General features: G+C 40.3%; 2 protein-coding genes across 4 annotated transcripts; both read left to right on the top strand.

Moving 5' to 3' along the window:
- Positions 1–561: 561 nt before the first annotated feature.
- casp8ap2 (caspase 8 associated protein 2) lies at positions 562–10530 on the top strand. Its single transcript, XM_046873894.1, has 10 exons — positions 562–687; positions 1234–1327; positions 1759–1839; positions 3719–3837; positions 3924–3998; positions 4181–4296; positions 4386–6766; positions 6966–9453; positions 9560–9659; positions 9758–10530. Exons 2-10 carry the CDS (start codon positions 1273–1275, stop codon positions 9818–9820), a joined length of 5478 nt encoding a protein of 1825 aa, XP_046729850.1. The 5' UTR covers positions 562–687; positions 1234–1272; the 3' UTR covers positions 9821–10530.
- Positions 10531–10814: 284 nt separating this feature from the next.
- Positions 10815–16367, top strand: gja10b (gap junction protein alpha 10 b). Of its 3 annotated transcripts, XR_006928622.1 has the most exons (4): positions 10815–10928; positions 11068–12471; positions 13593–14246; positions 14327–16367. XR_006928622.1 is itself a non-coding variant. In XM_046874312.1 (3 exons), the coding sequence occupies exons 2-3, from the start codon at positions 11086–11088 to the stop codon at positions 13629–13631; spliced, it is 1200 nt and encodes a 399-aa protein (XP_046730268.1). In that variant the 5' UTR covers positions 10815–10928; positions 11068–11085; the 3' UTR covers positions 13632–16367. The 3 variants fall into 3 exon arrangements, 2 of the variants coding, with proteins under 2 accessions (XP_046730268.1, XP_046730267.1); XM_046874312.1 differs by having other exon boundaries at positions 11068–12246; positions 13593–16367; XM_046874311.1 differs by having other exon boundaries at positions 13593–16367.
- The last annotated feature ends 4675 nt before the right edge of the window (positions 16368–21042 follow it).

Below are 21042 nucleotides of genomic sequence, written 5' to 3'. Positions count from 1 at the left end.
ATGTTTATTTTTTAAATTTGGACTTTTAATATTTCAAATAAAGACTAAAACATTATCATTTTTATTCTGAACGTAAGAAGTTAATAAACCAATATAAAAACAAGTGTAGTCTAATAATAATAATAATAATAATAATACATATTACCTATATATATATATATATATATATATATATATATATATATATATATATATATATATATATATGCAAGGTATTATATATTGTACACGTTCATATCTATCTATTTTTTTATATTGTGCCTTGAACACATCTTAAACATTTTACTTATGAAACTATATATACATTATATTTCTATCTATCTATCTATCTATCTATCTATCTATCTATCTATCTATCTATCTATCTATCTATCTATCTATCTAAAATTATTTGTAGAAACCCATATAAACTATGATAATCATTATGCCCCACTTTATTAAATCATGATATCATGATGGCTGCAGGTTTATTTATTTATTTATTTGTTTGTTTATTTATTTATTTATTTAACCAACGAGCAACATTCAGCAAAAACTCCTCCTCCACCACCATCACCACCACCACCAGCACGCTTCACTGAAAACCCGGAAGTTTAGAGACCGCGGGAAAAAGTCGTCACTTCCGGCTACGCGAAGCGGTTCGGGTTGGCGCGATTGTTTTCCTCGGAGCGATGCGATTCTGAAATGGTAAGCAGCGAGTTATAAATATCGATCGTTTTTACGGTTATTCTTTATTCGTTTTGGAGTCATAAAGGTTGCGTTTTTGAAGTTTGAACGCAAATATGAATAATATATCTTTTCTTGTACGCGCTTTACTTTACACCGCTAGCTAGTGTCCCGGCTGGTGTTCCAATCCACAGTGTGCTCCCTGCCCAAGCGCCCTACTCTACAGTATCAACAAACCGCGGATCTGTCCTATCAAGTGCACTATGATTTAAAACGGCGCTGTTTTTGCGATACGGCCCGTGTTATGCTAATCTCAGGGAATGTTAGCGAACAGGTTGTCAGCCGGATGCAGGATCTGGACACACTTGTATACTTTTTCTTCTTTTTTTTGCAGAATAATTACTGCTTTTCCCTTGACAGCTCACTTTTCTACACCTTCCAGCCTTTATCTGTGCTCCTGTAATGAATATTTGGGGCTGAGCTAGCAAGCCATGGGCTTCTCTTTGTTGTTGTTGTTGTTATTGTTGTTGACAATAAGTCCACTCATACATGTGATTCCCTTTTCAGACTTCTCCAGCGATGTAAAAGGTGTACGGACTTGCAGAGATGGAGACGAGCGCCATCGATGAGCTGTATGGCGATCTGGATCAGGGCATCCATGGTAAAACCACACACAGACCATCGACATCATGATGGTTCCTGTCCTTCATATTTTTTACTATCTAATCTCTAAACTTTTGGAGACTATCGTTATTGTCAGATGATCCCATACGGGCATCCACACAGTCTCAGTATATGAACAAAAGTTGGTGGACACCAGACAATTCCACATCCAATGAGCTCTTCCTCTTCTCTGGGAAGATGTTCCTCTAGATTTGGTGGAGATTTGTGCTCATTTCGAGGGTGTTAATAAACACAGGTACTCATGTAGGAGAGTTGAGGAGGTGTTTCACGCAGTAGACGTCCTATAGAATCGTGCATCTGGCTGGAAAAGTCTCGTGTCCCAATACTTTTGGCAGTACCCTATCCATTTTAATATGCGCCCAGATTTTATTCCGGCTACGATTTAAAGGAATTCCTTGTCTGTTTTAGATTCTGTCCTGGATTATAATGAAGACTCGGTGGATATTTACTCGGGACTCGAGGACAGTCCCAAGAGACACATAAACCATGGTGAGAAAATCTTTATCTTTTAATTTGGCGTTTACATTTTTTTTTTAACTCTGATCAGAAATCCAACCCTGATTTCCCGGAATTTGTCCCCTCTGACACAAAACTACTTGTAGCAGCTCGAAAACACGATCAGTACGGGCGCAAAACCTTCGAAACACTCGAATCCCAAACGCCCAGACATCCCATAATTACCAGTATTCCCAACATACACTAAATCCACCCTGGATCCAGTATCAGGGGTTTCAGTGGTGTCTTTCTTTCCCTGGTCCAAATATAATTACGACTACTAAATGAGACCAACATGCAACAGCAATCAGCTTCCTTCTTTTGGATTTTTTTTCACAGCTATGAGGAAGATATTTTTAGCGATACTTAAAAAAATTGAAGAATTTACTCTTAAAAAGGTCTTAAAACCTCCTTGCATTTGACTTGATGAAACCTGCAGAAACCCTGAGAATGAAAGTGGTTCAGAAAGAGGACATGGACATAGAGGACATTCAGAAAGTGGTAGCATTATGGGACTATATTGCGATGAACAGACATTGCTGCTAAGGGATTCCACAAAAATGGCACTCACAGGCTGTAAAATCCCCCCAAAGAAAGTGGCATATTAAATTTTATAACAAGCTGCGTCAATTAATTCGTCACTTTGGAATCCAGACCTGATCGAACCCTGATGAACTTCTTACATGTGGTCCCTATAAAGCACACATGACCCTTACAGATATATGAATGGACTTTGAAAGACACAAGATAATGGTTTTACTTACCATAATTTCCGGACTATTAAACGCACCCAAATATAAGCCGCACCCACTGAATTTGACAAAGTTTTTATTTTAAACATAAATACGCCGCACCTGTCTATAAGCTGCAGGTGTCTACACTGAAACTAATGAACTTTACACAGGCTTTAACGAAAGACAGTGTCTGTTACACGGCTTGTATCTAAACAGTAGCCTACCAAGAAAGTCATTGTTCACTGTCTTCCTCCTTCGTTTCACAACAATTTCTCTTGGGAGTTTTTCTTTTGGCATGGTCGTGTGTTTAAAAAATCACCTTTGGTGAAGCTTTTCTCCCGATGCTGTGCAGCTCAGAACACAGGTGAGGTGCGTTTTTTTTCATGCCCGGTTGTTTTCAGCGTGACGAATTATTCTCCTTTCCTGTTGCCAGTGCGAGTGAGCGGCAGGTCAAACGTCAGAGGAACCTCATCCATATTTATGATGTGGGGCGGCCCGATTCAGTGGGAGCGCATCTGATTTAATAGAAAGAGTTTAATTGGTTTACCTGAACCCGTTCTGCAATTTCATTGGTCTAATGTTATGGGTCTCAGTTTTTTGGATTGAAGTTTGTGAAACCGGGAAAAACCCAGGAAAAATCCATAAATTAGCTGCTTCATCATTTAGGCCACGGGGGTTCAAAACGTGGGGAAAAAAGTAGCTGCTTATAGTCTGGAAAATACGTTACATTTCTTATAAAACGTTTTTCCAAAAAGTCTTGCCAAAGTAAAATCCTGGATTTTTAATTTTTTCATTGTTTTCGAAGTTTAGCTAGTATTTGACTAATCCACAAACAATTTGAATGTTTTTTTGTAAAGAAATTTAAAAGCTGTTTTTTAGTTAGTAATAGATTGAAGTCGGTAAAACAATAATTACAAAGAAATGGCTAAAACCTGAACCATTAGTGGATTGATATCAAATCAAATATGAGCCAAGAGGATGATTAGTTCTCGAATTATGAAGTAACAAAGTACCAACAGTCCCCAACTTGACGATGAAGACACATTTCATGGACCCCATTGTGACTTGACTCCTTCACAAATGAAAACTCTGGTCATCGAGTGGAACATCTCTGTATATCCGGGTTTTCTTCTCCTCAGGCACCACCACCACCACCACCACCACCTTCCTTTCACCTCACAGAGTGAAGGAGTCTCTGGATTTGTATGAGGAACTCCTGACTGAAGAGCAAAAGGAAAAAGACTCGACCTATAATGAGGTAAAAAATTGTTTATTCATTATTTAATGCTTACGTTACCCGTTTGACCCGTGCTTGGTTTAATGTCACCCCCAATTTCATCGCAGATGAAAAGCAAATTTGTGGCGGCGCAAAACCAGGTGCAGGATTTGCTCGCGAAGCTGCAGCAGGTCCAGACGAAGGTACTTGTCGCCGTTTGACTTTATATCAATTTCTAGCTACGTTATGAAACATTAGCACGCCCCCTCGCCATCGTCTAAACGTATCAACCTTCCGACCAATCTGATTCGAGAATCCAGTATAACGATTACTGTTGAATGAATAGGGTAGTACTAATGATGAAGCTCTTGTTTTTGGATTACAGAACTTGAGTTTACACCAGGAGAACACCCTGCTGAAGAAAAACATATGCGCCCTTATCAAAACCGCGAAGATGGAGATCGTTAGGAAGGACGAAGAGATAAGCAAATTAAGCCGAAGGTAAATGATGGTGAATTTGCCGCATCTATGATAAATTATAAAGAAATCTTTGCGTATCTCTAAAATGTTGAATGAATGTGTTCCCGCAGAACAATCCGAGGGAATTTCCATCAGTCCGCAAAGGAACGAGGACAAGCCGCTTACAGCAGGAGCGCCCCTGTATCCGGAGGGGAGTCTCAAGAGTCTCCGGGATTCACCAAGGGGAGTTTGGCATCTGTAGATGCCACGCCATCATCGTTTTCAGTGTTTCGAAGGTGCCAGGTTGAGAATTCTTTAAATTTGCAAAATAATCATTCCCAAAGTTCGGATTCGCTCCCCGACGCCGGCACACAAGATCAACGGCGTGCCCCGGGTGATCAAACGTGTTGCACCAGAGACCGTGAAAGCCCAAGCACACACTCAGAGTCTAGCACTGGGCAGAATGTTTGTGAAGAAACGGATATGAGGAAGGAAGCACAGGGTAAAGAAATTGCCTCAAAACGGATGGAGGTTTCGGAAAAACATCAAACCAGACCAGAAAGAGAGCAGAGAGAGCCTTCAAAAAGCAGTTGTGGCTCAGGCAGCAGTCAGCGTCAACAACAGGATGATCCGGTAACACTCCGGATGTCTGGGCGGTCGAAGAGTCCTTCCTCTAGAGCGCTCACGGACACGCAAGGCAGGAAAGAAGAATCGCGGCATAAACAAGGGCCCGAAAAGGCTCGCGGAAGCGCAGAGGCGTTGGGCAGACGGAGCGAAAAGGGCAGTTCACACCGAAAGACGGAAAAACGAGGAACGAGGGAGCATCACAGAAAAGAGGAGAGGAGGCAAGAGGGTATCAGCAGCTCAGAAAGTAGACGCACCAGAAACGACGGGATAAAGGAGCGCAGGAAGTCACCTCAAAGCGAAGAAAGGAAAAGACCAGATGGAAAGAGTAGCAATGGAGAAGAAAGACGAAGCACAAGGGCTGAGGGTAGCAAAGAAAACGATCGACAAGGTGCCAAAGATGCCATTTCTGTAAGGGACTCCTGTCGCAGCGGTGACGGACCAAAAGACCGAAGCCGTTCTGATGTACGTGAAAGCAGGCGCCATTCTTTGCCTGTCAAACCTCACCATCTGAGAAAAGATCAAGACGACAAAAGGTCTGGCAGAACCGAAGAGCCAATGTCCAGGAGCAAATCATCGAGCAGTCGTGATAATTCACGAGGTGATACCTATACGAGTTCTGCCAAGGAGAGGAGCGATAAAAACAAACGAACTGGGACGTCATCCATGAGCGCTCCAGATAAAGCAAGGATCCACAAAAGGAGTCAGGGCGATAAGGTTCAAGCCGAGGGCCGTGCAAAAAGGATATCTCCAATAAGATTGACCAGCAGCTGCGACGATGAGAACGCTGCCCTTCCAGAGGAAAGCAGTCCGAAGCGAAAATTAAGCTTCATGGAAACTCTGAACCTCACTGTCTCTCCAGTTAAAAAGCAGAACACCTCGGAACGAGCTGAAGAGCCGCCACACCCTGAGGAGACCCTCATAAGCAACTCAACCAAGGACGGAAATCCGTTTGAGGTTGGTGAAGAGTTCTGTGTCATCGATGAAGTAGCGGATGACTCGGTGGAGGGCTCCTTTGCCCTTCCTACCAATACAACCACACAGCCATATGATGATGAACCACCCACATGCATGGAAGTCAAAGGGCAGGAACTTGACTTACCCAAAATGTTTGATGGTGACCATAGTAAAACCCAAGCTGGGAAAATGGATGTTTCAGATTCAGAGATGCAGGAAACCATACACACTACTAGCATTTCTCAGGAAGGTGTGGTAGATAAGATTGCTGTACCTGAAGATCCCTTACTCCCTGAAAGAGCTACATCAGTTGACCTTCTGTCCACTTTGTCTTTAACTGACGTTAGCTGCAAAGAGCAAGATCCTCAAGCTTCTGTGAAGAATTTTAGTGCCGCAGGTCAAATAGACGATAAACCAGAGAAACCATCGCTTCCAAATGATCCATCTCAACAGGAAGTTGCCACCTCAGTCATGCCAACTCCTACAATTAGGACTTGCTCAGAGATGGACACCTCTGTGTCTTTGGAGGTTGTTTCTAGCATTGTCGGTATTGATAACCAGCAAAGCAAAGAAACATTACCTGATTCAGACAGGGAGATCACACCAGGCCTTAAGAACTTGACTCCAAGTCCAGGCTCATTAATACTCCCAAGCATTGAGGAGGACAACATGAAACCCCATGAAGCAGGAATACCAACTAGACCAGCAAGTTCCTCTGAACCTGATTCAATAGAAAACGAGATTGAGCTCTCCAAGACTTGCAAGCATCTAGTGGTGCCTCATGATGAAGATTCAATGATGTTGACCCTGAGCAACCTTAAAGTAATCCCAGAAGCAATCAGTCCTCTTACAAGTCCGGTACGCCAGATAAAGAAGTCCCAGCAGCAGCAGCGCTTGGGAAAGGAGCCCCATGTCAAGAGTCTCGGTAAAGGTCAGTGTTCTTGTTATTTTATGGTTTTGGAAACAATTGTACATGTCCAAATTGGGGTTCTTTGGTCTGTTTGGGGAGGGGGGGTATAAATATATGCAGAACCATAAAGTAATTTAGTTTCTTTGTCTTTCTGTAGAACATGTTTAGATGTTTCTATACACTAAATTTATGTATTCAATAATTCATTTATTTTTTTAAGATTTCTCAACCTCAGCCACAGTGGGAGATAAGGAAGCAGTAAAGATGGACATGAACAAAGAAAATAAAAGACCTGATTCTTTAGTCAAGCTTAGTGTGAAAACAGATCAGCAAGATGATCTTTCTACTACTGCCACTGAGGAAGACTTAGAAGAAGGGGAAATAATCAGTGAGAGCGATGGGGAAGGCACTCTAGTCATTCAGAGTCCCCAGAATGAGAAAAGGTCAAGTTTGAGAAACCAGACCAGTCCCAGATCACAAAGGTTGCAAAACAAATCTCAAACGCGAGCTGCTGTTACTCCTACCCGCAAAGAGAAAGAGAAAAATGTGCCCCCTAAAGACAGTCCCTCCTCGAACAAGAGGCGTTTCAAGACAGTCACCGTTCCGCCCAAGGCGAGAATTTCGACTGCGACCGAATTTATGAACATGTTGTCGTTTATACGGTCAGAATTGAGACGAAAGTACATGAAACTTCATAAAAATGTCGCCAAACCAGCCTTCTGCTGCATCATTGAAATGTCCCAGGCCTCCTTCACGGAATTCGTCGACAGCGTTAACTTTCACAAGTTTTGCAGTCAAGGTAACGAAATCAAACCTCGACTCAATAAGATCATCACGTCTGTAACGAGCAAGGTCTCGAGCAACGGCATCGTGAACCGAATCTTTGAGCAGCGAGCTGAAGACCTAAAGCAGAAGCTGTGGAACTTTGTAGATGGCCAGTTTGACTTCTTGTTCAAGGAACTAAAAGCAGCACTTAAAGGCGCTCCAGATCTTTTCAAGAACAAATCTTCTTCAGAAAGTAAGCAGCCAAGTGCAAAAGAGGATTTGAATGTGGATCTGTGCAAGATACAGTGTAAAGAACCGTTAAGCACGACTGAAAACCGACCACAAAAAATGTCTACAGGTGAAATAGAGAGCGAGTGCCAAAATGTCCAGGAGAAGATCAGTCCTTCAAATAGTTTGCCATCCAGAAGTAGAGGCCTTGGTAGCAGTGGTAAAAACATAAAGGCAACCATGGAGGAGGGGGCCAAAGTACCAGAAGTACCAAACCCTAGCTCTAACCAGTCTAATCCGCTTCAATCAGGTTCCTTCTCTGAGAAATCTCACAATGAAAGCGTACCCGTGCATGAAAACAAAACAACCATACCTGCCCCAAGCTATACCCGACGTCTATCTCACAGCGGATCGATCCAAGATAGGGCGGACTTTGAAATCCTGACAGAGCAGCAAACGTCAAGTTTGACCTTTAATTTGGTAACGGATTCCCAAATGGGAGATATATTCAGATGTCTTTTGCAAGGATCTGATCTAATGGAGGCTGGTGATAATCAGAACTGGCCACTTAACACTCCACGGAAAGAGGGCCAAGCAGGGGAAAGTCTCGTTGGCCTCATGACCCCCAGCAAGATGATAACGCCTTCAAAGCTCATCACCGCATGGACATCCATTTCGCCTTACAAGTTTCAAATGCCATTAAATCCAGCACTCCTTGATGAAAACTGCATGTTGGAAGTTCCGACTAATGCTCTACCAAACCACTCTGCCCTTCCTGCGTCAACTGCGACGTCCCAGCATTCTTTCTCGATTTTAGCTGAAGATTTGGCCGTGTCCCTTACCATCCCTTCACCCTTGAAGTCTGATGGCCACTTGAGCTTTTTGCAACCGATGAGTGGACAGGCGCTGACCACGCCAAGCAACATCATCAGCGCCCATTACAGCGAGGATGCGCTCCTTGATGGAGAGGATGCCACCGAACAAGACATCCACTTGTCTCTCGAAACGGACAATTCCAGCAGTCCGTCAGGTGGCAGTGGAAATTGGGAGGCTACAACCCAACCAGCATTCCATTTCAAACCAAACATGCCCATGCAAGCCGAAGTAATGGAGAAGTCCAATGACCACTTTATAGTTCGTATCAGACACACGTCTCCTAGGGTACAAGAGCACACGGAAATGGAGCCCACGGAAATGGGGCACACGGAAACGTTGCCGGACGCCGAGGCATCATCTTTACTTACATTTGCTCAGAGTGTACCCTTGGCAGTTCAGCCCCACACCATTGCAAACGAAGTAAGTGAAGCTGAAATATCGAGAGAGTTCACCTCACACGTGGTCCCTAGAGAATGCAGTCCCATCAGCGTTCCTAAAACCACGGAGAACCTGATCGAACAATCTGCTAATGATGCCGATGCCTCCGGATTCACAGCCACTACAGAATTGGAGCCTGAGGTAAAGGAGGCAAGCAACAGGGGGTCCAAGAAACGCAAGAAGCATCATTCAGGGCCGAAAGCGAAACGTTCAAAAAGAGAAAAATCACAAGACCGACAAGACAAACAAAGGCACAAAAAGAGGTCAAAATCATCGAAGGAGAAAATCGAGACGACTCCTTTAAAGAGGGTCAAGACGCCGTCTCCCCAGTTGTCTCCTAACAGTCTCTCAGCTAAGAATGTCATCAGGAAAAAAGGGGAAGTGGTGGTGACCTGGTCTAGGTGAGTGTTTTATTAGACTTTGGTTGCTGTAGATGATTATTTGTCCACTGGTATTCATCAAGCAACAAACAAATTTATGTTTTTTGTTTTTTTTATCCCCCTCAAGGGAGGAAGACCGAGATATTCTGGTTGCACTCAAAACCAAAGGGGCCTCCTCTAAAACATTTGCTGCTCTTTCATCTAAGTTAGGAAAGTCACAAGCACAGGTATTTATTTTGTATTTTCTTTTTTATTTATGGAATATCTATATTGGCACATCGTGTAACAAAGGTTTAAGCTTCCATTGTGATTTTTCCCATTACAGATCGAAGAGCGGTTCACCCAGCTAATGAAACTTTTTAAGAAGAAAGAGAAAATGGAGAGCTGAGGCATCGAGGCCGCAGAATAATGGAGACCTTCTTAGTCTTGGTACCACAAGACGGGCAGAGAAACCAGCAGGTTGTTCTTGAGAATCTATTGAGTGCTGCGCAATAATCTACAGCACTCTGGTCAAGAATCTACGCCAATTTAGGCAATTCTAGGCAACACTTGCCATTGGACTGCACTCGGTCCATCTCTCTCCATCAGTGCAGGTCATTTGGTGTCACTTTCCTTCCAATTAAGGTGGAAAAGTTGAATAACAGTAGAGAGTTTCTTTAGAACATAATTTACTGAGGACTCCTTTTTACCTTGTACCATCTACCTCTGAGAGATGTTTGAAGTATGAGGTGGTGTAAAGCCTGACAGACCGTAGACCTGTGCTCCACAAGTCTTCAACTGCAGCCACTGTACAGTACCATAAAAAACATGGTTCCTCCCTGAATTTTACATACTTCCTATAATTTTCAAATGTCAAGGTCAAAGCCTCCCAATAAACAGCCGTTCATTACAATTTTAAATTTTCTTGCTCCTTAGATGATCACCAGGCCTGCAGGCTTGTCTTGTGTGTATATATTCTAAATGTAAGAGGAGTTGGAGGCTTTTATGTCAAATTTACACCACTTTTTTATTTTGCTCTGAATGGAAGCGATTGCAAGACAGCCTTTCTGCCAAAACGTCCTGTTTGAATAAATATTCTGTAAATATTGTAAAATGCAAGGGTTTTTTTTTTGTTTTTTTTTTCACTTTTTAAAATAAAGTTAATTTATTTAATTCTTGTTTTTGTTCTCTACAAATTCTTTGTGTGTATCATTTCTATGTTACTTCATGGATTTATAAAAGAGAAGATAATTGCAATAGATGACTTACAAGAGTGGTTATTGAGACTATCAATTGCCCCTCCCCTTATGTTTGCCAGTTGACCGAGTTGTGCCAGTTATTGCCCCGAGGGTGCTGTCTGGCCACCCACAGATCAATAGGAACCCTGTATTAGTTCAGTGGATGCAGTAGGTCCGGGATTCATTTACTGAAGCTATGCCCAGAGAGAGAAGTGCACCTGCTTTAGTGAAGAAGTAGCTAGCGTTTCTCTCGTTCGTCATTAAAACCATCCAACGCGTGTAAGTCTTACTTTTGTTCAATCTAATAGAAGGGTTTCTCAAGGGGTCTTTTGGTTATAAAAAGTTCTAGGGACTTCAATTAAATAGTTTCCCTGTGTCTATCTCCTTAACTAGAACTTGTGTATGTTTTGCACTTTAGGCTATGTGAAACCAAAAAATGGGTGATTGGAACCTTTTGGGAAGCATCTTGGAAGAAGTTCACATCCATTCCACCATTGTTGGCAAAATCTGGCTGACCATCCTCTTCATCTTTCGCATGCTGGTCCTTGGAGTCGCCGCTGAGGATGTCTGGGATGATGAGCAAAGTGAGTTTGTGTGCAACACCGAGCAGCCGGGGTGCAAGAACGTCTGCTACGACCAAGCTTTTCCCATTTCCCTCATCAGGTACTGGGTCCTGCAGATCATCTTTGTATCTTCGCCTTCCCTGGTGTACATGGGTCACGCGCTGTACCGGCTGCGTGCTCTGGAGAAGCAGAGGCACAAAAAGAAAGCCCAGCTCAAAGTCGAGCTGGAGGGGATGGAGGGCATCTTGGATGAGCACAAAAGAATTGAGAAGGAGCTGAGGAAACTGGAGGAACAGAAGAGGGTTAGGAAGGCTCCTCTGCGAGGTTCCCTAATGCGTACGTATGTGTTTCATATTTTAACGAGGTCAGTCATGGAAGTGGGCTTTATACTGGGTCAGTATGCCCTTTACGGCATTGGACTGGCCCCACTATACAAGTGTGAGAGAGATCCCTGCCCCAACGTCGTGGATTGTTTTGTCTCCAGGCCAACAGAGAAAAATATTTTCATGATCTTCATGCTGGGCATCGCTGGGGTTTCACTCTCCCTGAACATCTTGGAGATCTTTCACCTGGGATTGAAAAAGATCAAGCAGAGCATATATGGCAATATACACAGTGGAGATGAAGAAAGTCTTTGCAGGTCAAAGAAAAGCTCCATGGTGCAGCAAGCATGTGTCCTTACAGACTGCCTGCCACAGAAATTCGCACACATGACCCAAACATCCTATGCAATAGTGAACGATGGGCAGGTGGAAACTTTGCCCCACATGCCCACCACTGAGGCACCAACCAGTGATGGTACCGGAACAGAGCAGCCCAAGCCGCCACGTATCCTGAGCCAGCCCGAGATTCAAGCCATTCGTCAATTAGGGGCAGCCCTGGACACCCGGGTCCACTCTTCGAGCAGTGACGATTGTGGACCCAAATCGTCCGGCCCTCTGAAGGGTGTTGGTCAGCTCCCTCGAGCATCTCTCCGCGCCAGCAACATCGAGATCCCAGCTTCCCTTCAGAACTCTGCACGCAAGCAAAGTCGGGTGAGTGCATGCAAGGACGTGAGCGAAGAGAGCGATTCGCCCGAACACTACCCCACAGGTAGGAAATCTAGCTTCATGTCCCGGGGGCTTTCTGAAAGCAGACTGGCCATTCCGCTAGACAGCCCAATGTCCAAAAGCGATTCAGAGTCAGATTCCAAGCGGCGGGCTCAAAGCGAAAGTCCTGCCGTGACCCCTCCGCCTGCCAGTGGGCGCCGCATGTCCATGGTAAGAACCTAATTTCGGGACAGATCAAGGTCATCTGCATGCGGTGTTTGTAGGGTTTTCAAATGGGCGGAAAAGTGCGGGCAAAATTTCCAGGAAACTTTTCTGGGAACTTTCTATGGGAACGTCATCTTGGAAATATTCCAACTTACCAGGAACTTATAGGAATTTACAGGAATTTATGGGAATTCATAAAAAATTCTGAGAAATTTCAATAAACTGTATATGAAAAATAAATGTAAACATTATTTAAATATAAACAAGGTCATGAGCTGACGTGCATGACAACATGACAACAACATTACATCCGATAGTTTAAGTTTATCCTGCAAGATTTATTTTTTTCAAACTACATTCAAATAATTTCTATCAATTCCCATTAATTTCCATTGAAAGTTTCCAGTCTTGAAAAATCCTGGAATATTGCAACCCTAATAAACATGCTGAAAAGGTTCAACCTTGAACCATAAATCATGTGTTTTAGCCTTTTAAATTCTGTTTCCTACAGTATCCTTACCAAGGGACAAGGATTTTTATATTATACTATTATACAGTTATCAGAATACGTTTTTAGGGGGTTCACAGAGGAACTCAGGAGGGTCATGTGATGTGTGCCGTTACTGTGTTCATATATACTATTTGATCAAAAGTATCGGGACACCTGCCTTTTCACTTCAAGTCGGAGACTCAAACAATGTGCACAAATCCAGCTCCATGAAGATATGCTTTCTGTTGGTTGGAGTGGAAGATCTGCTAGAGAACTCTAACCCAATTGAACAACTTATTTAGGGAACACACACCAGGCCTCCTCATCTCACCTACATCAGGTCCTGACTTTACTAATACCCTTGTCTCTGAACAAGCAAACATTAAACCATAAAACCTAGTGGAACATCTTTCCAGAAGAGTGGAGGTTATTAAAAAAAATAAGCCAAAAAAGTCCAGGTGTCCACAAACCTTTATCCAAATAGTGTATCTTTGAACATTTATATAGAGCTGTTGCACTTGATAAGATAAATCTTGTAAACTAGTACATGCTCTATATATTAACCTATAATAATAATAATAATAATAATAATAATAATAATAATAATACAATTTCTCCCTTTTTTTTTTTTTTTTAGAGCATGATCCTGGAACTGTCTTCAATCATGAAAAAATGAACTCAAACAAAACCACGGACATCACTTTTTTTTTTGCTTTGGTGACCACATACCACACAATTACTGGAATATTTATTTGGATTTTGTTCTACGTAAACAGTTTATCCTTTTGTATATATCTCTGCTTATATAACTATACCTCAATCCTTATACACACATTTTTTTTTTCACAAAATAGTTCGAGCCATGGCGCATGAAGCTTTGAGGTTAAGTTGAATAAAAAGGGTTTTTTCTTTTCTTTCTTTTTTTTTTAACAATAAAATCTGGTCTTTGTTCACTGGGGTTGTATTTGTGCTCTAAACTGGATGTTTGGTCAAAAGTCTTTTTTGAGACACAGCATGTCTTTTTGGTTTTCCATGCAACAGACTAGGCGAGTGAAAAATGTACTGTGGAGTCCAAATGGGACATTTTTGTCTCTACTAGAAGAACTTGTGTAAGACGTAGAACAGAAGAGAAGATGTGATCAGACTTCCTCACCCCCACAGTCAAACATGGAGGTGAAAGATGGATGGTTTGGGGTTGTTTTGGAGCAGGGAAAAATGGCTACCATTCCAAACCTCCAACACCATGCAATTACTTCTGGACTGATTAGATCCGACTTCATCGTACAAGACGGTAAGCCGAAGCGACGAATACGTTCAAACAGTCGATTTGAGTGAAATCTCTCATGGAAATCTCATCTAAATCCTATTTAGCTGCTCTGGGATGAACTGGATCAGGAAGAAATCTCCAACAATGAAGAGCAGCTTCGACGAGTTTTCCAGGAGGCACGGAAAAGTATTTTAGCTGAATATTTGAAGAAATTTACTGTTCGAGAAATTACGTTGGAATACACAGATATTACTGGGGTGAGGACTCTAGGAATTTGATTCAAGACTTTTTTCTGGCAATTCAGTTTAGTAGCACCAGTAACGTCCCTATAACTCGTACAGGTGTAACTGTAGACACGGAGGTCACGTCTGTGCAGGTTTTATTCCTCTTATACCACAGCGATGTTTTTCAACCTGTACAGTACCAGTAATGTATGAAATGACTAATAATTATTTCAAAAAGAATTATACTTACATACACTATATAGCAAAAGTATTGGGACACCCAACTGTTGCTGGTGTATGTGCTTCTCCAAACTGTTGGCAAAAACCTCTCGAAAACTTCTCAACACACAACTGTATCAGGTTTGCGACTTTCTTAATAGGCTCCATATATAAATTAAATATATAAAGAGAGAGAGAGAGAGAGAGAGAGAGAGAGTGCAACAATTATTAAAAATAAATGAATAAATACAAATTTTGCTTGTATTTCCTTAATAGGCGTTATATGGAGCAACAAATAAAAAAAAATTAGCTTGTTTTTGGAAAAATATGGAGCAACAATTATTTTTATAAAAATTATTCGATTGTTATTCCTTAATAGGTTAAATTTTATAGAAAAAATATAATTTTTGCTTGTATTTCCCTAATAGGCTTTATATAGAGCAACAATTATTATTAATAATAATAATAATAATAATAATAATAATGAGAGCATGGAATTTCCTCTTTATAGAAGAAAGAGAACGCATTCTATGAGATAACTGAAAGGGTGCCATTAATTGTGGCACACATAATAAGTCCATTGTATAGTTTGATAGCCATAAAGGAAGAATATTTCTGTCTATCTTTTAAAAAAGATGATAAATAAGGTTAAAGTAAAATCTCCACAGCCTTCTTTGCTCCTACAGTATATGGCCATAAGTTTGTGGACACCTGATTGTCGGATCGTGCTTCTTTTTGAACATCGCATTCCACGTTAAGTCCCTGTTCTGAGCTGAAAAAGTGTGTCCCAATACTTTTGTCCATATACTGTAGCGGTGCAGGAAAAACCCCAGAAAAAAAAAGGTACTACATGATAAGTTTCTTTATTTCATAAACAGAAATGGTGTCCTGACAAAAAAATCTGTCATTTTTTTATTTATGTTTTTAATATATATATATATAACACTAGCAATTGAAATGCATGAAAATGGAGTTCTGCACAATACCTTTATTTACAACGATTAAGTCATTAAAATTCATTAGGTTCATGGAGCATTTAGAAATGGAACAAAAACAAAACAAAAAAAAAAGGTAAAAATTCTAGTACAGATATCCCAAAAAATTTGACAAATATTAACACAAAAAATAGAAAAATAACAAAACAAAACAGGAGAGTGGGGAGAGAGCAAGCAAGGGGGATATAGGAAGGGTTTGAAAAAAACAAAACAAAACAAAAAAACAAGAACAGATATTACATGAAAAACAAAAAAACGAATGCACCGTAATATCGACAATAATCTGTGTAAAAAGCATGTAGAAAAACACCTGATGTGGTTTGCTGATACAGTCGTCGACCAGTTATGAGAGGTATGAAGGATTTCACAGGTAGATAAGAGAGAGAAAAAGAGAGAGAGAGAGAGAGACAGATAAAGAGAGTGTGACAGAGAGAGAGAGAGAGAGAGAGAGAGAATCCGCTCTGCTAGTCGAGAGATGGAGGGAGGAGGAAGGAGAGGGGGGTCCGGAGACCCCTGCATACACACGTTTTCACGTCAAGGTGAACTATGGCCTCTGCAAGTTCTAAGGCAAAAAAGTCGGAGGTGCACTTCTATTCTTCTTACTCTGAAACGTCCCCTTTGGGTGAAGAATTATTTTTTTTTTTTGACAAACCGGAAGAAAGACGCATAGTTATCAAAGGACATTCTTTTTTTTTTTTTTTTTTTTTTTTTTTGGAATCCATTTGGTTAAAAAACATACAAAATAAAAAAAATACAACTTGGGGAATAAAAGACACCTAGCTATGCATTCGACTTACTATATACATGGCAAGTTTGATTGGACTTTAAAAAAAAAAAAAAAAAAAAATCCGTGTCACTTTGTCTTTGTAAACATTTTTGCTGTTCTGCATTTTCCTCGACACGAGCTCGGCCTGCGTATCCTGCCAAGATAATGATATAAAGTTGAGCAAAATGTGAAAAAAAAAAAAAAAAAAAAAAAAATTTTCTTTTTTTTCCTTTTTTTTTTTTTTAAGATACTGATGAGGAAAGCTTTGGAGAGCCAGTGTTAATGTTTCAAAGAAGCAGCACAAAGAAAACAATAATAAAATAAAATCAAAAATTTTGCTTGTACTTTCTTAATAGGCTTTACATCAGGAGAGCAACAACAGATACACAAAAAAAAAAAAGAAAAAAAAAAGAAAGAACTCAGCTTGTACTTCCCTGTTAGGATTTATATGAAGAGAAACAACAGATGAAAAAAAAAAAAAAAAAAAGAATACAAAATTAGCTTGTTCTTAATTGGCTTTATATAGAGAGCAACAATTAATGCAAAAAAAAAAAAGGTAAATAAAAAAATTGCATTGCCATAGTTTATTAACTGCAGATTAAAAGCTTAGACGATTTTTTCCAAGTTCGAAAAATGTAACTTTTTTTTTGGACAATCCGCAGCCCTCTTATTCATTATTTTATTTTTATTTTGTGCAAATCAATTTTCGTGTTGTCTATAATTAGCTTAGAAACATTAACAAAAAAACCTCATGAACCTTTTAGCTTTTTCTTCAGAAGACATGTTTTTAAAACCATGAAATGATCTTTAAATGTAAAAAAAAAAAAAAAAAGAAGAGAAATAATAAAAAAAAAAAAGTCATTAGCGCAGACCCTGAGACGAGATATAAGAGCAAACGTGTCACCGTTTGGAAGCTGATCGGCGTGGGGGATGAAATCGAGGTGGAGTTGCGAGGATGTTGATGAAGACGTTTACGGAGGCAGAGACGAGACGTGGTTATGTTTGGGTGGGGGTATGGGGGGGAGGGCGGCGGGTGGGGGGTGTCCCCTGCGTTTCAACACTGTTCATTACCACGCCATCGTCGTCTACGGGACGCCACGTGACAACACCGAAGGAGTTCGAAAGAGTTCTGTTTGGCCAAAAGTATTGGGACACCTGGCTTCTCCAGCCATATGTTGCTCTACAGGAAAACTTGATTGATCTGCTTTCAATCAGTCGAAGGATATTGAATGGCCTGCTATTAGGCTCAAACCCTATTTGGGATCAATTAGAACCTCACCCCAGTCCTCCTCACCTTCATCAGTACCTGACTTTACTAACACCCTTGTCTCTGAATAAACCCATTTCCACAAAACATCTTTCCAGAGGTTTGGAAGATTTGTATGAACATGAATGGGGGTGAAACGTGGTCATGCTCTTCTGCATGAACAAAAAATGGAGATACACCTTTTTTTTAAAAGCTGTATTAAAGCTGGGTTACGATTTCTGGTTGAGCTACGCCCCTGAAATCTGTCAAAAGCTTCGAACAAAATCGCAACGTAACGATTTAAATTCCGTCAAGAAAAAAAAGAAGAAGAAAAAAAAAATGAATGATGATCTGGACATGGGTAAAAAAAAAAAAAAACTATTGCATGGCAGGCGATAATTCCACTACACCCGTGTTTATAGCCTTAATTCTTGAGAAACGATTCCTACTGTCCTTGAAAAAGAAAAAAATTCACTATTCATCCAAGGATGAAAAAAAACCCCCAGACATCATTACATTGTTACACTGTGCTTATCCAATGGCGTCCCATGTTTCCTCTCCCACTTCTAGCACAAGTAGTGTGAAAGTTCTTTTTTCTTTTCTTTTCTTTTTTTCTTTCGTATAGGGATGCTTTGCATATGCGACTTCGCAACAAATTCTTGTACCTGATCATAATAAAAAATAATAAAAAAAATAAAAAAATAAATAAAATACTGTCAGTATATCTAAAAAAAAAAAAAAAGGACAAAAAAGAAAAAACATTTTTTAAGGAAGAGCAAAGAGCAAAAGTCTCAAGAAGAGTATTAAAAAAAAAAACCCAAGAGCACAAAACTAGCAACCACGACAAGTCTAGACTACGCTACAACAGAGCACGCCATCCAGTACTAATGAGTGTGTGTGTGTGTGTGTGTGTGTGTGTGTGTGTGTGTGTGTGTAAAAGGGGAGTAAAATGTAAATAACAAGCCGAGAAAAAAAAAAAAGTGGAAACCTTTTTTTTTTCAAAAAAATCTGATAAAACATGGGTCAAAAAAAAGTTACAATTATTAATAATATTAAATATAATACAATATTTAAAAAATCAATCAATGGCAACCTACTTATAGAACAGGAGAAAACGATTCGGAAAGAAACCATCAATCCGTGTGATTCCAAGTTTATATTCGGAGAAAAAATTCTTTCTTTCTTTTTGTTTTTCTTTCTTTCCTTTGGACTTAAAAAATAATAAATAAATCGAAAGACGATTTAAAAACTTCGGAGGATTTTTGAAAAGACAAACTAGAAAATATACAGGCAAAGCATGCAAATCCTATCACGGGATAGAAACCTCTAACGAATATACACTTAGGGCAAAAAAATTAATCAAAAATCACGTTAAAACGTTCGAAATATATATTTATATTCCTTCCTTTAATTTGGGAGCTTAAATTTATCTTATTAGATTAGAAAAAAAAACAAAAAAACATCATCCATGTGAATTAGACACTCTCTTGTGTTGGTGTAGTGTATTTTATGGTGGATTTTTTCCCTCTTCTTGGATATTGACTTTTTTTTTTTTTTAGATCTAAATAGAAAATTTTATTCTTTATTTATTTGTGAATTTTTTTGGAAGAGTAAAGAGCACTTTTGAGTGCATGTGTTAAGTGCTTGGATCTGAGATATTTTTTAGTAAAGAAAAAAAAGTGAAATCTACATCTGAAGTGCTTCCATAGTCTGAGATTGGGAAAAAAAATTATAAGGAGCCCCTGAGCGACTGGTTTATAGAGAACAAGAAGAGCAGTATCTAAAAAAAAAAAAAAAAAAAAAAAAATTGACTTGACTTGAGTAGATAATTGTTTTTTGTTATTTTTTAAAAATTCAAATTCTGATTTGTGATTGGCTGGCTGGAACGAAGGTGCTGGAAGGAAGGTGGTAACCATAGCACCATGCCATAATATATACATATAAACTATATGGACAAACGTTTTGGGACACCTGACTTTTTTCCATCCAGATGTTCTTCTTCCTCAAGCTGTTCGCGCAAATTCAATTGCACTGAACGTGGATGCGGTGGCATGAACTTTTTCCCTTCGCTTGAACCACGAGATCCAAACGTGTTCCGGCATGATGGTGCTCCTGTCCACAAATCCTGCTCCATGAAGATATCACATTCATGAAGGGTCGGATATGGTGGAAGATCTTGCGTGGCCTTCTACAGATCTCTGCCCCTATTGAAGGTTTTTGGGATGAATTGGAACGAGGCCTCCTCACTCCCTCACCTACATCAGCACCTGACTTTACTACTGATCTTCTGGCTGAATGAGCACCAAAAATCTTCTCAGAAGTGTGTGTCGAGGGTTCAATCAGCGCTTTCCAAGCATGTGATCTAAGCAGGTTTCAGACCCAGAAATTGGAACAAACTGATTCTTATATTTCATAATAATAATAAAAAATTATTGTAAATTGATTGTACCACATCAAATTTGGGGATGGTGGTCTGCGTCAGGGTCCATCCCAGATGTGTATTAGTATTCTATTACATTATGGAATCTGAATTGACTTACAGCTTGACTCTTTTTATACTCTGAGCAGTTGAAGGGCCTTGCTCAGGGGCCCCCAGCAGTGGCAGCATGGGAGATGCTAGGATTTGAACTCACAACCTTCCAATCAGATGTCTGAAGATCTGCCACAGACAAAAAAAAAAGTCTATAAATGATGCATTCATATGAATCAATAGTGAACTCTGGATTTGTAGATGCTTTTCAGCCTCTCGGAAGGTTTCATCCTCTTCCGTGAAGAAACCCGGAAACGTTCTGCATGGAGCTCGATCATGGGACAGAGATAGAAAGAAATAGCGAGAGTGTAAGTGCCAGTAGTAAACATGTGGGGCGACTGGGGGGGTCAGAAATGATCATTTATAAGAGCTTGTGCATCATTTCCTGTTTGGGAGGAAGTCGATAATTCATTCGATTGACGTTTTGAAAGGTAGAAAAATGTATTCTGGCTTCGAAGAATAACACTGAAAACTGGTTTGAAGAAGCTGGTTCGGGGTCTTCGAAACCATATTACCACACACACACACACACACACACACACACACACACACACACACACAATCACACAGCATCTTTAAATACTGACCAGCTCTTTTCACATTTTTAAGGAAGGAAGTCTGAAAGACATGCAAAAGGGGGCTCTTTTTTTGTTTGTGTGTGTGTGTGTGTGTGTGTGTGTGTGTGTGTGTGTGTGTTTGGGTGTAAAGCTGATTTCCTGAGTTTTAAGCACACCCACAGGTGCAGGCCATTTCACTTCAGGCAGGAAACAGCGAAAAAACAAAAAAAGCTTTCGAATTTCGCCAAAAAAAAAAAAAAAGCGATAGCTGAGAAAGAAGGAG

Source organism: Silurus meridionalis, chromosome 18 (genome assembly GCF_014805685.1).
Source record: "Silurus meridionalis isolate SWU-2019-XX chromosome 18, ASM1480568v1, whole genome shotgun sequence".
NCBI classification, from domain to species: Eukaryota; Metazoa; Chordata; class Actinopteri; order Siluriformes; family Siluridae; genus Silurus; species Silurus meridionalis.
Note: the sequence above shows the minus strand (reverse complement) of the source record. Positions and strands in the feature narration are given on the sequence as shown.